The 16,057-nt window shown below is 39.4% G+C and overlaps 1 protein-coding gene across 1 annotated transcript in view; it reads right to left on the reverse strand.

Moving 5' to 3' along the window:
- commd10 (COMM domain containing 10) overlaps positions 1-16,057 on the reverse strand; it is a 55,054-nt gene that overhangs the window by 35,970 nt on the left and 3,027 nt on the right. Inside the window, exons 3-5 of the mRNA XM_056377499.1 lie at positions 15,722-15,832; positions 14,537-14,692; positions 12,310-12,420 (exon numbers count right to left, since the gene is read on the reverse strand). Of these exons, the coding sequence (XP_056233474.1) occupies positions 12,310-12,420; positions 14,537-14,692; positions 15,722-15,832 (378 nt within the window). The remainder of the gene's footprint in view (positions 1-12,309; positions 12,421-14,536; positions 14,693-15,721; positions 15,833-16,057) is intronic.

Genomic DNA, 16,057 nt, shown 5'->3' on the forward strand with positions numbered 1-16,057 from the left:
ACATTCTGTATTAATTAAAATGCTACACATTGTTAATAGCAGGTGACATGTGTGGTGCTCTCAACACTCAAATTGTCAGGGGCCTTTGCTATCAATGTGATGCGTGCTCCAATTATCACAAAGACAAACGAGCCATGCCGATGGGGGTATATTCATTAAGATGTAAAGAAAAACAGAGTGGGGGAGAGAGTAAAAAGAGGTACGTCAAATATTGAAAAAACAGAAAGATGAGTGACTGCATAGATGGCAAGTTAATGACAGTGAGAAATGGGGTGGATGTGGCAATGATGGAGAGGGAAAAGTGGCTTTTCGTAAGTGATGGAAGGATCATTTCTTATCTATTCATATGTCACTGTGACTCATCCTTTAGAGCAGCCAAAAATAGCTTTCTCACAAACTGCAACACAGTATGTTACTCCTCTTATTCATTCTCTTCAACTCAAACAGTGAGCAACAATCAGGGGGATGTGCAACAGAAGGAAGAGGAATAGAGGGAAAGTTGTGAGTGTTCTGGTACACAGGTATAAAAATGTTAATGTGCTCAATGGAAAGAGAAATAATAATAAATAATAATAATAATAATATATGGTTCAGCATCAAGAAGTCATCGTGCTGATAATAAGAAAGCACTGCTGCAGCTTACAAGCACTTCTCCAAAACTGCAACTACAGGCTCAGGGAGGATTGTTAGCCAGGATTTGTCCACTATTGATTGCCGTGACCTGGTTTATGGTCTCCAAGACCCCCCCCCCCCCCCCCCCCACAACACCATCACGCTTTTAATAATAGAGAAACGTTTAAGCTGTTGTACCTCATACAGAAAATATTTCCACTCCAAATTCAATATCAGCTGCCATTGCTTCTGTTCTGTTTACACAGACCCCTACATATAAATATATAGTATATATACATGCCTCACGACAGCGATATCTTAAACAATAATCAAGCTGTTAGAAGTGTTGGTGAAAATCAGAGACAGGGACACTAGTCAAGAGATGGAGTATGAAGAGAGGCACAAGTAAAGAAAGAAACTGATGCAAAGAAATAGAAACAGACATGGAAATTGAATCACAGGCAGGGGGAGACAGAGGAAAATACTGATTTGAAGTTTTAAACAACATGTTTTAGTACAGTATATTCTATTTTGAATGGCATCTGACTACGAGAAAAGAAATGTCTGGAAATACTGCGGTGTTTTCACATTGTTTGTTCACACCTCCCACACCTCTTAGATGGAGAGTGCAAACATTGAAAGGAGACAAATCACATTAAGCACCTAAAAACTGCCAAACCCTGAATTGGAATGACTAGGGCTGGCAGTTTATTCGTGGGCAGAAGGAGCTCTGCCTCTGCAGACTATTTATCCAAGGCTTAATGTTTACAAGACTTTCAGCTCAACCCTCAAGCCTTTCAACTCATGAATTTAGGCCATGCCCACACCAATGAGGACACATCTGAAAAAGCCTAATAAAGCGGTGTAAAACAGGAAAAACAATACCAAAATATGTTTAAAATGTTCTTCTTCCCTCTCTGTTAGGTGAATAACAGTGGCAACAAAATGGTGCATTATGTCAACTACTGGTAAGGAGTGTGTTTAAAGTAACGGGCCTAATTGTTATTTTGATGTTATCTATGGTTGTTTTTTCCAGCAATAGCATTTAATGTATTTATGTGGAGTAATTCCCTCTCCAGTAGTTTTTATTGTTAGTACAAAGTCTGCCATGCCATTCCTGGATTCAAGTTGCCTTCACACAAACCAGATATCAGCCTCACTGTTTACTGTTCACTCTCCCACAGCCGTATCTGAGCTGTGTTAACTTACCACTAATGCAAACTGAACATTTCCTACTATTGTTGCTACACATTAAAAGCACTCAAGTGCTGAAACATGGGGCAGTCACAGGAAACACAATGTATTTGTCACAGAGGTTAGCGCTAACCGTGATCATTCATCAAAAATTCATTTTTGTTTTTTTTTTTTGGTTGGTTTTTTTTTGGCATCGTATCAGTTTTCAATTTCGTACAGAGTAATGGAACAAGAAGTCGCAGCCACAGCGAGTTGCTAGATGAAGAGCTGCAGGCGACAGGCTGCACACCTCCAACTTCTCAGCAAGGTAAACAGCTTCTGGTACTGTGCTCTGTTGTGTGTTTAGCTAACGCGTGCAGAGCGCAGCATAAACCCAGATAACAGTTGCTCACGACCCATTACTAGCAAACTTTCTTATTTAACTACTGTTGCTCTTCAATTGTATCTCTTGTCAAAGTAACTGCTCAACGAGTGTTTTACTGTAGTAGTAGTGTACCACACATGGTGTTGTTACCAACAGTAACCACATGTTGTCACTAAAGGGTTACAGCTTTAAACTGAGAAACTATTTTGACTTACAGCACACAGCTGTATCTCCTCCACTGTCTTAGCAGAGTATAGTTTCACTCTTTTACCTTCTCTCTGCAATAACTAGTGTTTCAGTCACACTATACAGATGTCATTACCATATCGTCCTATTTCTGTTGACAGAAAAGTGCTTAAGTATTTAATACTGATGTGACTGAAACTAATGAATTCTACTCGTTAATCAAGGCTACACCAACCCCAGGGCTGCTGCATTGCAAACCTCAATCACGATGTCATATGTCAATTACAGAACCTGTATTTGAGACTACTTATTGACTAATGACACAAAAGATTACTGAAAGAGGTTTTTATCCACAGACAATTTAACTGATTCACCTTCTATTAACCTATAACCTATAAGCTGCAGATGATATTTTATCCCATTTACTGATCTAAAATTCATCCCTGGGTCTTTTTTAAACCCAAAATAGATCTTCATGTTTAAGAGCATCTAAATCTAGAAGCTTGATGCTGCAGAGCCAAAGAGAATGGAGACACTCAACAGCTAGAGCGCCAAGATAAACAAGCCAAGGAACACGAGCTGCGTGTGAGCCATAACAAGATGATTATGGTGGTGGCAGCTAGTTACCGCTGCCTGATATGGAGAGAGAGGGAAGGTGCCTTGTCATGTACCAGCCTCTTCTGCCAAGCCCATAAACTCAGGGCTTGGAAAAAATGTTCTAACTGAAGAACACTATGAGAAAGCTTTATTGGCTTGGCATTGAATGCATGATGTGAACTAATAATAGATATAACCACTTGAGAGTCGTGCTCTTTTTGCATATTGCACCCGGGCCTATAACAGGAACCAAAAAAAAAAAATAAAGTTTTACAAGTCAAAAATCAAATTTTTTTGCTCAAACTTCATGTTCACCTCTGAATCTGCTTATTACAACACAGTCTGAAAAAGCTGTGTCAAACCTTAATCTTCTAAATGTGTGTGGGGTGGCTTGAATAAAAGCCGAAGCTAGGCAACATCTTGTAGCTTGAGCCTTGACTAACCATCGGTGTGCCAGCTTCTGGGATAAGTGGCTCTCAACCTCTTCAGCCAAGACCCCCATTTTGAAACAGTATGCATTTTAATGTATTAGGTTGGCAAAATGTTGGAGTGGGGGGGGTCATAGGCAACTGAGCTGTGTGTGGGTTTGTGTCTATGTGTGTGTGTGTGTGTGTGTGTGTGTGTTTGTGTGTGTGTGTGTAAAGAGCACAAGACAAGTGACGGCTGCTATTCACAACTGTAAGGCCTGAGCTAGAAGATTGCCAAGGCACCCAGCCTATGCCCCCATGGTATGTAGACACTGTCGTTCTCATACACAAGGAGAGGGGGGAGGACATAAATGAGTGTGTGTGTGTGTGTGTGTGAGAGAGAGAGAGAGGGAGCGTTAGAGAAAGTTTTCGGTACAACTTGCAAGAGACAACATCAGCTGTCCCCCTAATAAAGCAAAAATATTTCATCACTAACCAACAACTCAAATCCCGACGTAAATATGGTGTTATCAACAAATATGCAGCATTTGTGATAAGAGACAATTACATTTTCCCTTTCTTGGCAGCGCTCCTCAGTTCATGCCTAAATAAGACATCAGTGCCCTGAGCAGTGTTGGAACTAAAATTAAGTGCCAAAAGTTGGCTTTAAATGTCTGGTCAGATTTGCAGTCCCGTTTACTTATTCTTTAATCACATTTACTAGGATTTAAAACATAATTTTGTAATTTTTTGATTTTTTTCATGGAAAAATTATAGTATGGCAGCTTGTGTTTAGACATATTTAATTTGAGAAGTTTAATTCCTTCTGTTAAATGAAAAAAGTAGTTTTGTAGAAAATCATGGCTTTATTTCTTGCAATAAAGCCTTGTCTACACAGGAGGTTTCAACTGTGCTTTTCTTTTGTCCATCTCACATGCATCTGATGGAGCAGATACACTTCTATTTTAATGAACAAGGGCACAATATTTGTTGCTGCTCTCATTCTTGAAGCTCATAGCCGAATTGTATTTTTACACTTCAAGACCATTTTCTTCGGTTTTATGTGCGTAACCACAGTGATTGTGTATTCTGCTCTGAGCGCTGCCAAAACTCAGGAGACCTACACTCAGAACTGTGCCTGAACGAATCCTGTGTAGACACTGAGGCTGAAGCTGCTGCTCTGCTAGGTTTCTCCTTTCACAACGCTGCCTGTGCAAACGTGGTAACGAAAGATGCAATGAAACGTATCGGAAGGTATCAGCACCAAAACTCAGCTATTGCACCTGCATTGCTATCAAAACATCTCAAGTGATTCCCATCCCTCTACCAAATACACTACCTGCCACTCTGAACCTGTTTTCTAAAGCAATACTTTAACCTTTCAACAAAACAGTCAAATGCCAGTGCAACATCAAAGAGGTTGGGTGTTCTGTAAGACACTGGTGACGATTTGTTGATACAGGCGGAGGAAGCACTCTGTGCCCTATCACTGCATGTCGGATGACAACAGTGCCAGGCTCCAACCCACTCATTATAATCATTATTTCAAGGAAGGGAAGAGGCCTATGGCTCATATCCTTTCATTGCCATTATATCCTGTCACAGCGAGATGCAAGCAGACAAAGACAACTGTTGTCAACATGAGTCGAGCACAATTCAGAAAAGAAAAAAGAATGCTACAACAATTAAAGAAACTGAAACCACATGAATTAATACCCGAGCCAGTTCATGATGCGATAATGTATCTGAATTATTACAGATATTTGGCATTTTCATAAAAGACCCTAGCCTTTTTACCTCGTGTATGCTTATCAGCCAACTTTCACTGGAATGAATGGATGTGATTTGGCTCTGTGCTTCTGCAATCAGTGCGTCTTGTTTAAACTGAAATAGATTTCTCACCCTGGCATAGTTCAGCCAAGAGGCAGAGGAGCCTCTCTAAAATAAACTCCAACAAAAAACTGAAATGAATAACGAAAAAAAAGAAAATGCACATGCACATCTGAATATCTCAGTGTTAAGCACTCTTTTACCATTGCTACCGGCTATGGTAAAATGGCACCACATTATCAGGGGATTAATGATTATTTCACAAACTGGGTGTGAAACAAAACAGGCTGAATAATGAGAGAGAAATAAAAGCTGATCACAGGAGTGGGAGATGTGAGAATAAAAGAGGGATGTTAAATCAATGAGATTTAAATGGGAGTTGCAGTTGGATTTGTGGGGTTGATGGCTTCCCTATCTGGGTGTCAAGCATGTACCGTGGGTGTGCTAAACAACATCCAAACATCCCCAAATCCCCAAGGCGCCTTTTGAGAGGCAAAAGAATCTGGGAAAGAGACTGGCAGAGGAAAACAGAAGTGGAGGTTAGGGGGGAGGTGGGGTGGGTGGAAGAAGGAGATATAGAGAGTGTGTAATAGGGAGAGAGAATCAATGGGTACCCTAGGAGCTAATAAAAGCCATGACATCATCGTATGGCAAGGAGCAAGGAGTGGGGTGGTGAGGAGTTTGGGGGGAGAGAGAAGGAGAACGGAGAGACGAGAGCACCCACAGTCACCCATTCTGCCTCTCGGGGCCCATCCTCTGGAATGGATAAGAGCCGAACAATGTGCTCTCAATGAATGGGATCCCAAATCCCAGAGAAGAAAAACAAATCACCAGTGGGAAAGGGGGAGGGCGAGGGAGAGATGGAGAAAGAGAAAGAAGAGAGATGGAGAGAGAAAGGGAGACCCTTAAAAAGATGTGCACACAAAGCAACAAAGCATCTTGGGACATGTAGAGCAAGGCAAGTAGAGATTGAGACAAAGCTGCCTTTGTCCTTCCTGGCTGGTGGGTGGCTTGGTGTGAAGGATTTGAACGTGGTAGCATTTACATTAGAGCTCTCCAATATATTGATCGGGCCATGTAATCCCTCAAATTATAAAGGAAAAGGTTGGATCTACTCTGGGTGTGTTGTTAGTTGGGTCTACATGACAACAGCATGTGGGAGGCAGGATCTCGCCAGGGGAAGCTTTTGAGTTGCGTTCAAAGTGTGGCCTGTTGCTCGTGATGACGGTTTGATGGAGACACGTGAAGCAGGGAGGGATGTTCAGGGAGCCTCTGATCACAGCACCTCCTCGCAGGAGTCAAAATGGGATGTTTAATTGCATTCCCCATCACACGGTGTTAATAAATAAAGTCACAGCCTTTACTGGGAGTGTACAATATGTGTGTGTGTGAGTGCGAGTGTGTTTTCATGCAAGTGTGAGTTGTTGGTGTGCTTTCAAACAAAGAGCTTCCGTTCCTCCGTGATTACAGCACTGGCGCTGAAAGCCAGAACAGAGAATATAAATTAGAATCACAAGAAGAAAAGTCTTTCATGTCTGATGCTTTGATAACAAAAACAAGCAGGTTTCCACAAAGTTGGCTTATAATCTGGAGCTAGCTGGGGACAACTTGACACAAAAATTTCAAACAACAAATGGAAGATTCACTCATGAATAAGTCCCAAATAAAAGAAAGGGAAGTGAGAACTGCATTATGACATTTATTTTTGGGATTAATAAAAAAGGAAAGTGCTAGAAGAAGAAAAAGCAGAGTGTCTGCTGAGGTAGAATAATGCAAATGTGAAGGAGTCAAAAATGTTGCTACAGTTGATCTGGCAGAAAAATTATCTTTCTGACAATTCAGAAGTACTTGTGTATGAATGAGCACATTTAACAGTAGGGATTCTATGATGCTTACAGACACCCCTATTAAAATTTGAGACAAGATACAGATGGAGCTATTCTTTAAGTCCCACATATATTGAAAACGGAACTACTTTGGCATCATATCCACCAAGAGCAACTGTAGAAAAATAAAGTTATTTTCTCTTTTCAGGAGCTACAAGAAAATGGACAGTTCACAAAATGCAGTTTTGAGTTTCAATATATTGATTTGGTTGTAAGTGTGATATTCAACAAGGAGTTGTGTGCAGTTAAGATGCCTTTCAGTTTTATTTGGATTGAAAAGGAAAACATTCTGCTCGGCAAATGGAAGACCAGACAATAACCAAGCCTCTCAGTCAAAATCCATTAGTAAACTGAAATAAGCTAAACACTGTATCTCCACCAGCTCAGAGGTGCTGACCCTGATCTCTAACCTCTGATCTCCCTGTGGAGGGAGTGGGCAAGGCAGCAACTTGTATTTACTTTAATTACTGAATTTTTGAACAATCAATTCATTGATCAGTCCACAAAACACCAAAAACTGTGAAAAATGCTCATTACAATTTTCCAGAGCCCAAAGTGACATCTTCAACTAACAGTCCAAAACCTGCACATATTTAATTTAAATGATAGAAACAGGCAAAAACGGCAAATCCAAAAACAGCAAATATTTGGAATTTTAGGTTAATACCTTTTACCTAAACAATCATTTGATTATTAAAACTTTCATTTTCTGTCAACCAACAAATCAGCTGATAAACTAGTCATTTCAGCACTAGGGTGAAGACTGGTTATGAAACAAGTACTTGGATATTGTTATTTCAATCAAAAGTCAACAAAGCCAAAGCCAAAGTAAAGTGGAGATTCTGGGAGAAAATTGACCTTGCTCACAAATGTAATTGAATGTTCGGGGGCCATTGGAGGAACATAAGAGAAATCTGTTGGGTTTTGTCGTAAAGTACCTTAAAGCTGCATTAAGTAATTTTTTCCCCCCTTTTGCGGTTTGAAACTCAAAAGAACTTTAGCTTTATCAATTCTCATCAAGTCTGTCTGAAGCTATCAGCTAAAGATATCCTTTGAAGTCTGAGCCAGCATGTAGAAGCGACATTAGCTCACTAGCTCTTACCCCGTGCCTTTGTGGGCTAGTATGCCCACAATAAATATTGAAATCGACGGTGGCTGCCTTGCAAGTGGATGTTCTGTATTATAAATGTCACCCTACCCTTGGTCAGTGGAGCAGTGGCTCATTCTAATGCCACAGGACAGACACAGAGAACGAGAGAGCGAGACACCACGACTAGCAAGGGAATTCAACTTTCAGACTCATTAAAGCGACACCAGAGTGTCTTCTTGCATGTTTATGAATAAAAGGGCAAATGGATACAGTGAAAAAAGAGGGACAAAATGATAGTGAGGGACACAAGAGGAGCGAACAGAGAGAGAGAGAGAGCGAGAGAGAGAGAGAGAAAGAAACAAAACCAGCCCTCTGTTTCAGTCTGTCTCTGTTTTGGAGTAAACCATTATTGTTTTGCTAAATCAGTGGTGCCCACCCTGGGGTCCTTAACAAGATCAGAGAGAAAAACAAAAACATTTTTTGGCCCTTATTTATTAGGACATCTGTGTGCTTTTTTTCTTAAAATAAAATTACCGATAGTTTGACCTACTCGGGCATCGGGAACTTAAATCTACAGAACTAATCAATTTGCCTGAATTTTTATCAGTTTCTTTTGTGCATAATCCTTGTGCATGAAAGAAACTGTACTTTGAGGGTCTCCTGAGCACAAAACCCTAAGCAAGAAAAATTTTGTGGAAAGGAGACATGCACTCCAACAGTCAAGAGAGGATGCACACACAGACCAGGTACTGGGCAGAAAGCCACTTGTTTGCTTTTTCTGTTGCTTCTCTTCAAACACAACTTCATCCCACAAAGACCAAATCTCTGCAGACAGCACACCTCAGAATTAAAACAGGTAGATTGTGTAATTAATATTTAAAGGTCTGTGCAGTTGGAAAAGAGCGAAACGTGGTCATCTGTAGTGTAGATAGTGTACTTGGCAGATAAAAACCCAGATACCTGGTGCTTTTTTGTGTGTTGATGAATGGGAAACTTTGCAAACCATTAATAACTGCCTGATGTAACGTGACATCCCATACATACTATTATTATTTCCGCTTCTACATATACTGAAATTCAATACTGGCATTACTCCACACTTCGTATGTCCCACAGTGAATCGCAAGAGAAATTTAAACAAATCCCCCACTCTCCTCAGCATGTTTCATCTTTGCTGTCACCGCCCCATCCATCTCTTCATTTCCATACTATCCCAATGTCATCTTCTTGTTGTCATTCTACTGTTTTCCTCATCTTCTTTTGTATGTTTTTCGTCCTTCCTATCACCTTCCTCTGCATCCTTATCTTCTTCCTTCTGTCCCGTGGTCAGATCCTCATTCTTTTCTATTTTTTTTTTTCCTTCTGACAGCAGATCACTTAAGTCTTTTTCTGTCTCAGCTGCTTCTCCTCTGGGATAACAAACAAGCTATGCAACAGGTCTCGTGTCATACCTACACTGAATGAGGCCATTTCCACTCGTCCTTATGAGGATAAAGCAGAGATGTAACTCTTGAAACACTAAGGGGTGGGTATGAGAGCATTTACCTGTGCGAAGATGTACTGCAATGCTTCTGCAGTACATCAACTTTACACCGAACTGAACTCAATACAAATTCATTTTAGGGAAACAGCAGCTTCCCTGGGCAGGATGACTGCTGCATGGAACAGTGATCTATAATTTCAATATATGTTCTTGGTCACACACTTTGGAGGCAGAGGGGGAATTATTAGCAAATAAATCCCCAATAATAAATAATTCCATGAAAATAATATCCTAATATCCCAAAAAGCAGTTCACTCGTTTCTCTAAATATGTGTTTCAACATCTGCTCCATTATACTGTAGATATACTGTATGTCACATATTGTTCAGTGAAGGAAAATGTGAAGCTCCTTGGCAGCCCTCCTCCTCCTCCTCCTCCTCCTCCTCCTCCTCCTCAGGGAGAGTGCTAATGAAGCAGGAGGCTGGTCAGATGGGAGAGTCTCTAACTCTCCATTTGGGTTCCAAGCAATCAATAATATACAGACGGCCACCCTCGCCTTCCTCTCCTTCTCTTTCATTTTCTTTCCTTTATCCTCTTCATCTTCATTATTTTACTCCCTATGTCCTTTTTTTTATTTGTTTTCAGCTCCTCTCCTTTATATCCTTATATCCCTCCTGCTCTCCGCCTGTCCTCTGTTACCTTTAATCCTCTAATTTCTCCTATTTGCAGCTTTTCCTTCCCCTCTCTTTTAGACAGTTAGTAGTGAGTGTGTTATAAATCTGCTCTGTAATTAGTGTGACAATTGCAGCTGAATTTCATTTCTACTCACAACTAATTTACTTCTCAGTCATCGCAGTGTTTTGACATTCCAGAAGTTGCACTGAGCTATTCTCAGTGAGTTTGTAAGAAAACAAACTTACTATAATCAGGAAACAATGATGGATGGAAATTTGAAAAAAATAAAGGACACAACATGCTCACTCAAACTGCCTTAATACAAAGTTAAACAAGGTATCCTATCCATCGCTCAGATACTTCACTGCGCCCGAGGGATGCTTTCCAACCTGTGAGACAACATTGCCCCCTGCAGTTCACCAGAAGATGTGCACCTCAGTAATATTCACTGAAGTTGATCTCTCCACACTTTTAACCAGCCTTGTTTTAGCCCCCCAGCTATCTCCTCCCACAAGGGGAATTGTGTAAGTGGATTTAAATAAATTAATGCCCCTTTTGCTAGCCTCGGGAAAACACAGCAGAAAATAGTCCAAAACAAAAAAATTTCTTCTGCTGTTGCATTCACAAAGATAAAGAAAAACATATATATTTTCTAGTTTACGCCTATAGGCCCAAATTTGAGACGGCAGCAATTTGAATATGTCATGCTTAATTCCACGTTTAGGCTGAACCGGCATTCTCTAGGGACTGAATACAAAGCAGCGTGCAAGAAAGACACTTGACTAGTCAGCTGGAACAACACTATCCAGGCTTGGGGGATAATCAGTCCCACCATTTTGCGACAAAAACTGCTTTAAAAGAAACCAGACAAATGCCTGAATGTTATAACTAAAAAAAAAAAATCAGTATCCAGGCCAACAAACAGCAGTCCTGTGTAGCATTTAAAATCTGTGGAATACATTTCATATATTTGTCAAAACATCAGCAGCACTTGATCTTATCTCGCCAACTATGTGCTCATGTTTAAGTTTGTAAGAAGACTCAAAAGTCTAGATAAAATATTTCAAACAAATCACATACTTGGTGGTGGTTGAAAATCATTGAATGTGAAAACAGAAACATATTTGTGAGTTCTCACTCCTTCTGCTACAGCTACAGAGCAATCCTTCTCCCAGTGGAAAAGTGAGAAATGAGTGAGGGAGGCACATGAGGTCTTGGCTATTAGAGTAACTACATAGCATTAGTTAACTGGAACCCAAACAAACTCTACTGAGTACAAATGAATGGAAAAAGGGAAATGCTAAACTGGAAAATCAAAAGTCAAAACCATGTTTGTATCATGTTTGTAAACGTTTTCCTTTACAAATGCAAATATTCAGGGCTCGGCCTCATTAGGATGCTGCACCAAAATCCTTTATGTAATACTTTGTTTTGAATTGACACTAATTTCTAAATGGAAAGGTTGAGTATTAAGAACATAAATAAGGAAACCGTGACTAATCTTCAATAATTGCCTCAATAAGGTAGACATGTAGACTAAATCTAAAACATATTGTAAACAAGCCCGGATACTGTGCATAAATGGATACAGTTCAATGCTAGTTACAACAAGACCCTCCAATAAATGCACATACTGTCCAATCCTAGCTACAGAGTGAGTCTCTCAAGAGAACAAAAAAACCCTGGAGGTTTAAGATAACAAGCTCCCTGATCTCTGGTCTTTACACTACAGTTACTCCGGAGCCAGATGTACGTCTACCTCTGGGTCAAGACAGACACCAGTGGGATTACCATCTATTAGCAAAGAAAGAGCGACAGATTGGAGATGCTTCTCATTTGGCATAAACACAGAAGAGGCCTCTCATTACAGTGGATAGTACCGATTTCCTTCGTAGTGAATGTGTTCACATTAGATAAGTGAAGGTATAAGAGACACAGAGCACATGAGAAGTATGTGTATGCATACTGTACGTGTGAGTTCATACCTCAGATTCTTCATTGTGGAGCCCCAGCTGGAGGACAGCACTGGGAGATTTCAGTCTGGCTTGGCTGGACTGGGCCATCTGCAGGTTCAACTGCCAACCGACATACTCCAGCTGAAACACAAATTATGCCAAATTTACTTGAATATTAGCATAGTTGTAATAAAGCCTCACTTTTAATAGTATAAAATGCCCTAGACACAATTACAAAAAGTCAAAGGTAACACTTTCCCCACAATACAGCAGTGGAAGCAAAGTTTCTAAAGAAAAATTTATATTTGTGTATATTTATGAATATATTGATATTTAATTAGTCCTTTTTCCTCATTCTGCTCTCACTATTTGAACCTTTCATTGTTCCTTGATAGGTGGTATATTTATCAGCATTATTATAATATAATAATTATAAATAGAAATGTAGATAGAGACCACTGCAATTCAAACTGTTAAAAATAATTTTAAAATGTGTTTGACCTTTCCTCCATAACTCAGAGACTTTTCTACAACATCTCTAAATGTGAAAAAGGCCCAGCTGATGTTAAAGTCAGGCAAAAAACCTTGTAGTGCCTCCAAACACCAATCTCACCAATTCACTGCCTGCCTGGCTGATTTACTGGGAGATACCTCATCAGTCAGCTGTAGCAGTGTGATAGATTAGCAGCACTGAGTCAAGGCAGGGCAGTTAAGTGTTTTATGATGCAGAGAGAGGCCATAATAATAAACCATGTGTGACTTATTGGGTCTGGATGCTTCCGCAGCATCAGACGACAGGTGTGAGGTGGGGAAGGGCTGGGCCACATTATTCACAACGGGAACAACATCCACATTAGCATGAATAAACATCACAACTCTATAATGTGTTAGTTATTTTTACTTTCACCATATGCAAATGAGTACATTGGTTTTTTTTTTTTAAATCAATCAATAAATCAATTAATTGAAATAAATATATATACTATATTTTAATATTATTTAATATATAAATGACTGAATAAATGACTCCGTAAGCAACAGTGTTAATCACAGGAACAACTGTTGACCACAAAATCCATTTGTGTTGCAAAAGAGTCTCAAACGTCAGACACAAGTTCATCCTAATCCACATTTAACAATCTGTAAATAAGTGCAAAAAAAAACAACTTTATTTCTAGACACTTATGTGCACAAGAAAATCAATGAACTTGAAATTGGAAATATTTGTGCATTGTGCACAACATATATTACTCACTAATTGTAATACACATTTGTAAACATTAGTTTTATTTGTGAATCATGAAACATCCATTTGTCACCAGTATTGCAACCAGCGCTGCAACTAACAATTATTTCCATTATTGATTAATCTGCTGATTGTTTTCTTGATTAATTGATTGATCAATTTGTCTATTTAATGTAACAATAATAAATAAAGATATTCAGTTTACTATCACGTATGACAAAGAAAAGCATCAAATGACATGATAAATCAATTATCAATATAGTTGCTGATTCATTTTCTGTTGGCCAACCAATCAGGTCATTGACTAATACTCACAACTCTAAATCAGATTGCTTTATCTCCCTAGTTCAACCATCTTTTGATCACCACCTGCATCTGTTGACTGATAGTATCACTAGTGGGAAAATGAGTGAAAAAATTTATGACATATCTTTTTCAGTTGATATATTCAATAGAAAATATGGATGAGAAAATGGCTGCATGTCAGTTATGTACAGTCTCTTGCCTGACTTGACTATTGCCCAAGTCAAAGCAGGAGCAGAGGTCGTCCTGAGGATCAATGGCCGTCACGGACTTCTGCTAGCAGCAAAAAATTCATGAAGGAGGGAAAGATGATTTGCGAGACACAGGCAAGTGAGATGTCTGAAAGTATGACAGCAGCAACAACTCCAGCATAATGTGACTGATGCATACCTGCTGCTTATTAAATCTGTGAGATCTTAATTCCCTTGACTTTGAAATGAAAGCTGTTTGAAGTGTCACCACTTAATCGAGTTATAGAAAGGAACACGTTTTAAAATTAATGTGACAACTTGTGAGAGCTGTGAACGAAGTGTTTGTAAAACAAACAGCTGAGTAACATCTCACCAAACAGTGATCAGTTCAAAGGGATAGAACAATGTGAAAAGTAGCCTGTAATACTCAGTGTCTGGAAGTGGATCAATCTTACACTTTGGTTTAGAATCATGGTCAATGATGTCAGGTACTGTATGTGTAGGTAAAGTTCAGTACCTTATTTGGGGCAAAGATATTGTGCTTCAGCTTCTCCACCAGCTCAGGTCCAGCAGTGGCCCAGGTTTGAGAGAAAACCTCAGCCTTGTCTGGGTTTAGATGAACCATCTCCAGCTGCTGCTGCAGAGAGCCGGGCTTTACATTATGATACACTGCCTGCAAAGGAGAGGAGATATGAGGTAGAGTAGTCACTTTAATAAATACTAACATTAGCTATGCTTTGTAGGTGCAACAAATAACTCTTACATTCCTGCTCCCATTTCCATTCACCCAACACTCAACTCAACATTGCTACAATACAAAAAACTAACAATACAACAGTGACCCCAGCTGGAGAAATGGGCTCACAATGTGATCCACACTAAAGGAACACAAGGCACAAAAGCTACAGACACTATGCTAATTTCTCTTTCTTCCTTTCTTTGGAGTGAGGCTCTTATTAGATTTCTCCACACATTGAGTTATTGAAAATATGAACTTAATCAAAGCATATCATTTCAACCACAGATTTGTAAGACTTAAGAACTGTGTCCAGTGTCATTATTAACTGTGTCTTGGGATAATAATAATAATAGTCATTTTGTTTGGTCACTTAGTTTCTTTTTTGGTTTTGGTTTTGGTTTTTCCGTTTATTTTTCTTGGTTAAAGGATTATGTATAAGATAAACAACACTGGGAAGTGAATGTAAAAGGGACAGAAATTACTCAAGTCTAAGTGGGTTAGGCTAATCATACTTCTTATTTTTCATATCCAACATCTTTTTTTTACCTGACCTCCACCATCATATCTCATACCCAATGCTGACCCATTAAAAATAGCTTTAAAGAACAAACATCTGTCATATAAGAAATTCAAACCATTTCAATCATTTTATAATAAATAAATCAGGTAAAACCCTTGTAACTAGAGGGGCACTGAGAGAGCCCAGACCTCCACCAGGGCCAATGTTGAACAATATACACCAGACTTGAGAGAAAAAAAATTCATAGTAAATGATTCGGATCTGCCCAAAAATTGAATGGCTTCTTCCCTGACCAGTACCCCACCCCTCCACCAAGTTTGGTGCAAATAAGTTCTGTAATTTTTGCATAGTCCTGCAGACAATTAAACAGAAACAGGCGAAAATATAACCTCTATGGCTGAGGTAATAATTTCATAAAGGATTGTTGGATGACCACCCCTCACCTGCTCTAGAATGAAGGCAGCCGTTTCCAGGACGAGATTGAGAGCCTGTTTATCCAATGAGAGAGCAGCCTGAAGTTTTTGCTCCTCTTCTTCACTGAATGTCCGCTCTCTCTGTGAAGAAAACATAATTTACTGTGTTGATGTGAAAAGATCCACAAAAGGTCCGTTTTCAAGAACTGAAAAATAAATGAAAAGCTGCTTTCAGATAGTATACAGAGAAATAGGAAACAGATGAGACAGAATAGGTATACTGAGGTCAGCATATGAGGAACCATATAAATTCAATTTAATCTGAGCAACTGAGTTTTAATTAACCAATTATTTTTTTATTTTCAT

Source organism: Seriola aureovittata, chromosome 5 (genome assembly GCF_021018895.1).
Source record: "Seriola aureovittata isolate HTS-2021-v1 ecotype China chromosome 5, ASM2101889v1, whole genome shotgun sequence".
Taxonomy (NCBI): domain Eukaryota; kingdom Metazoa; phylum Chordata; class Actinopteri; order Carangiformes; family Carangidae; genus Seriola; species Seriola aureovittata.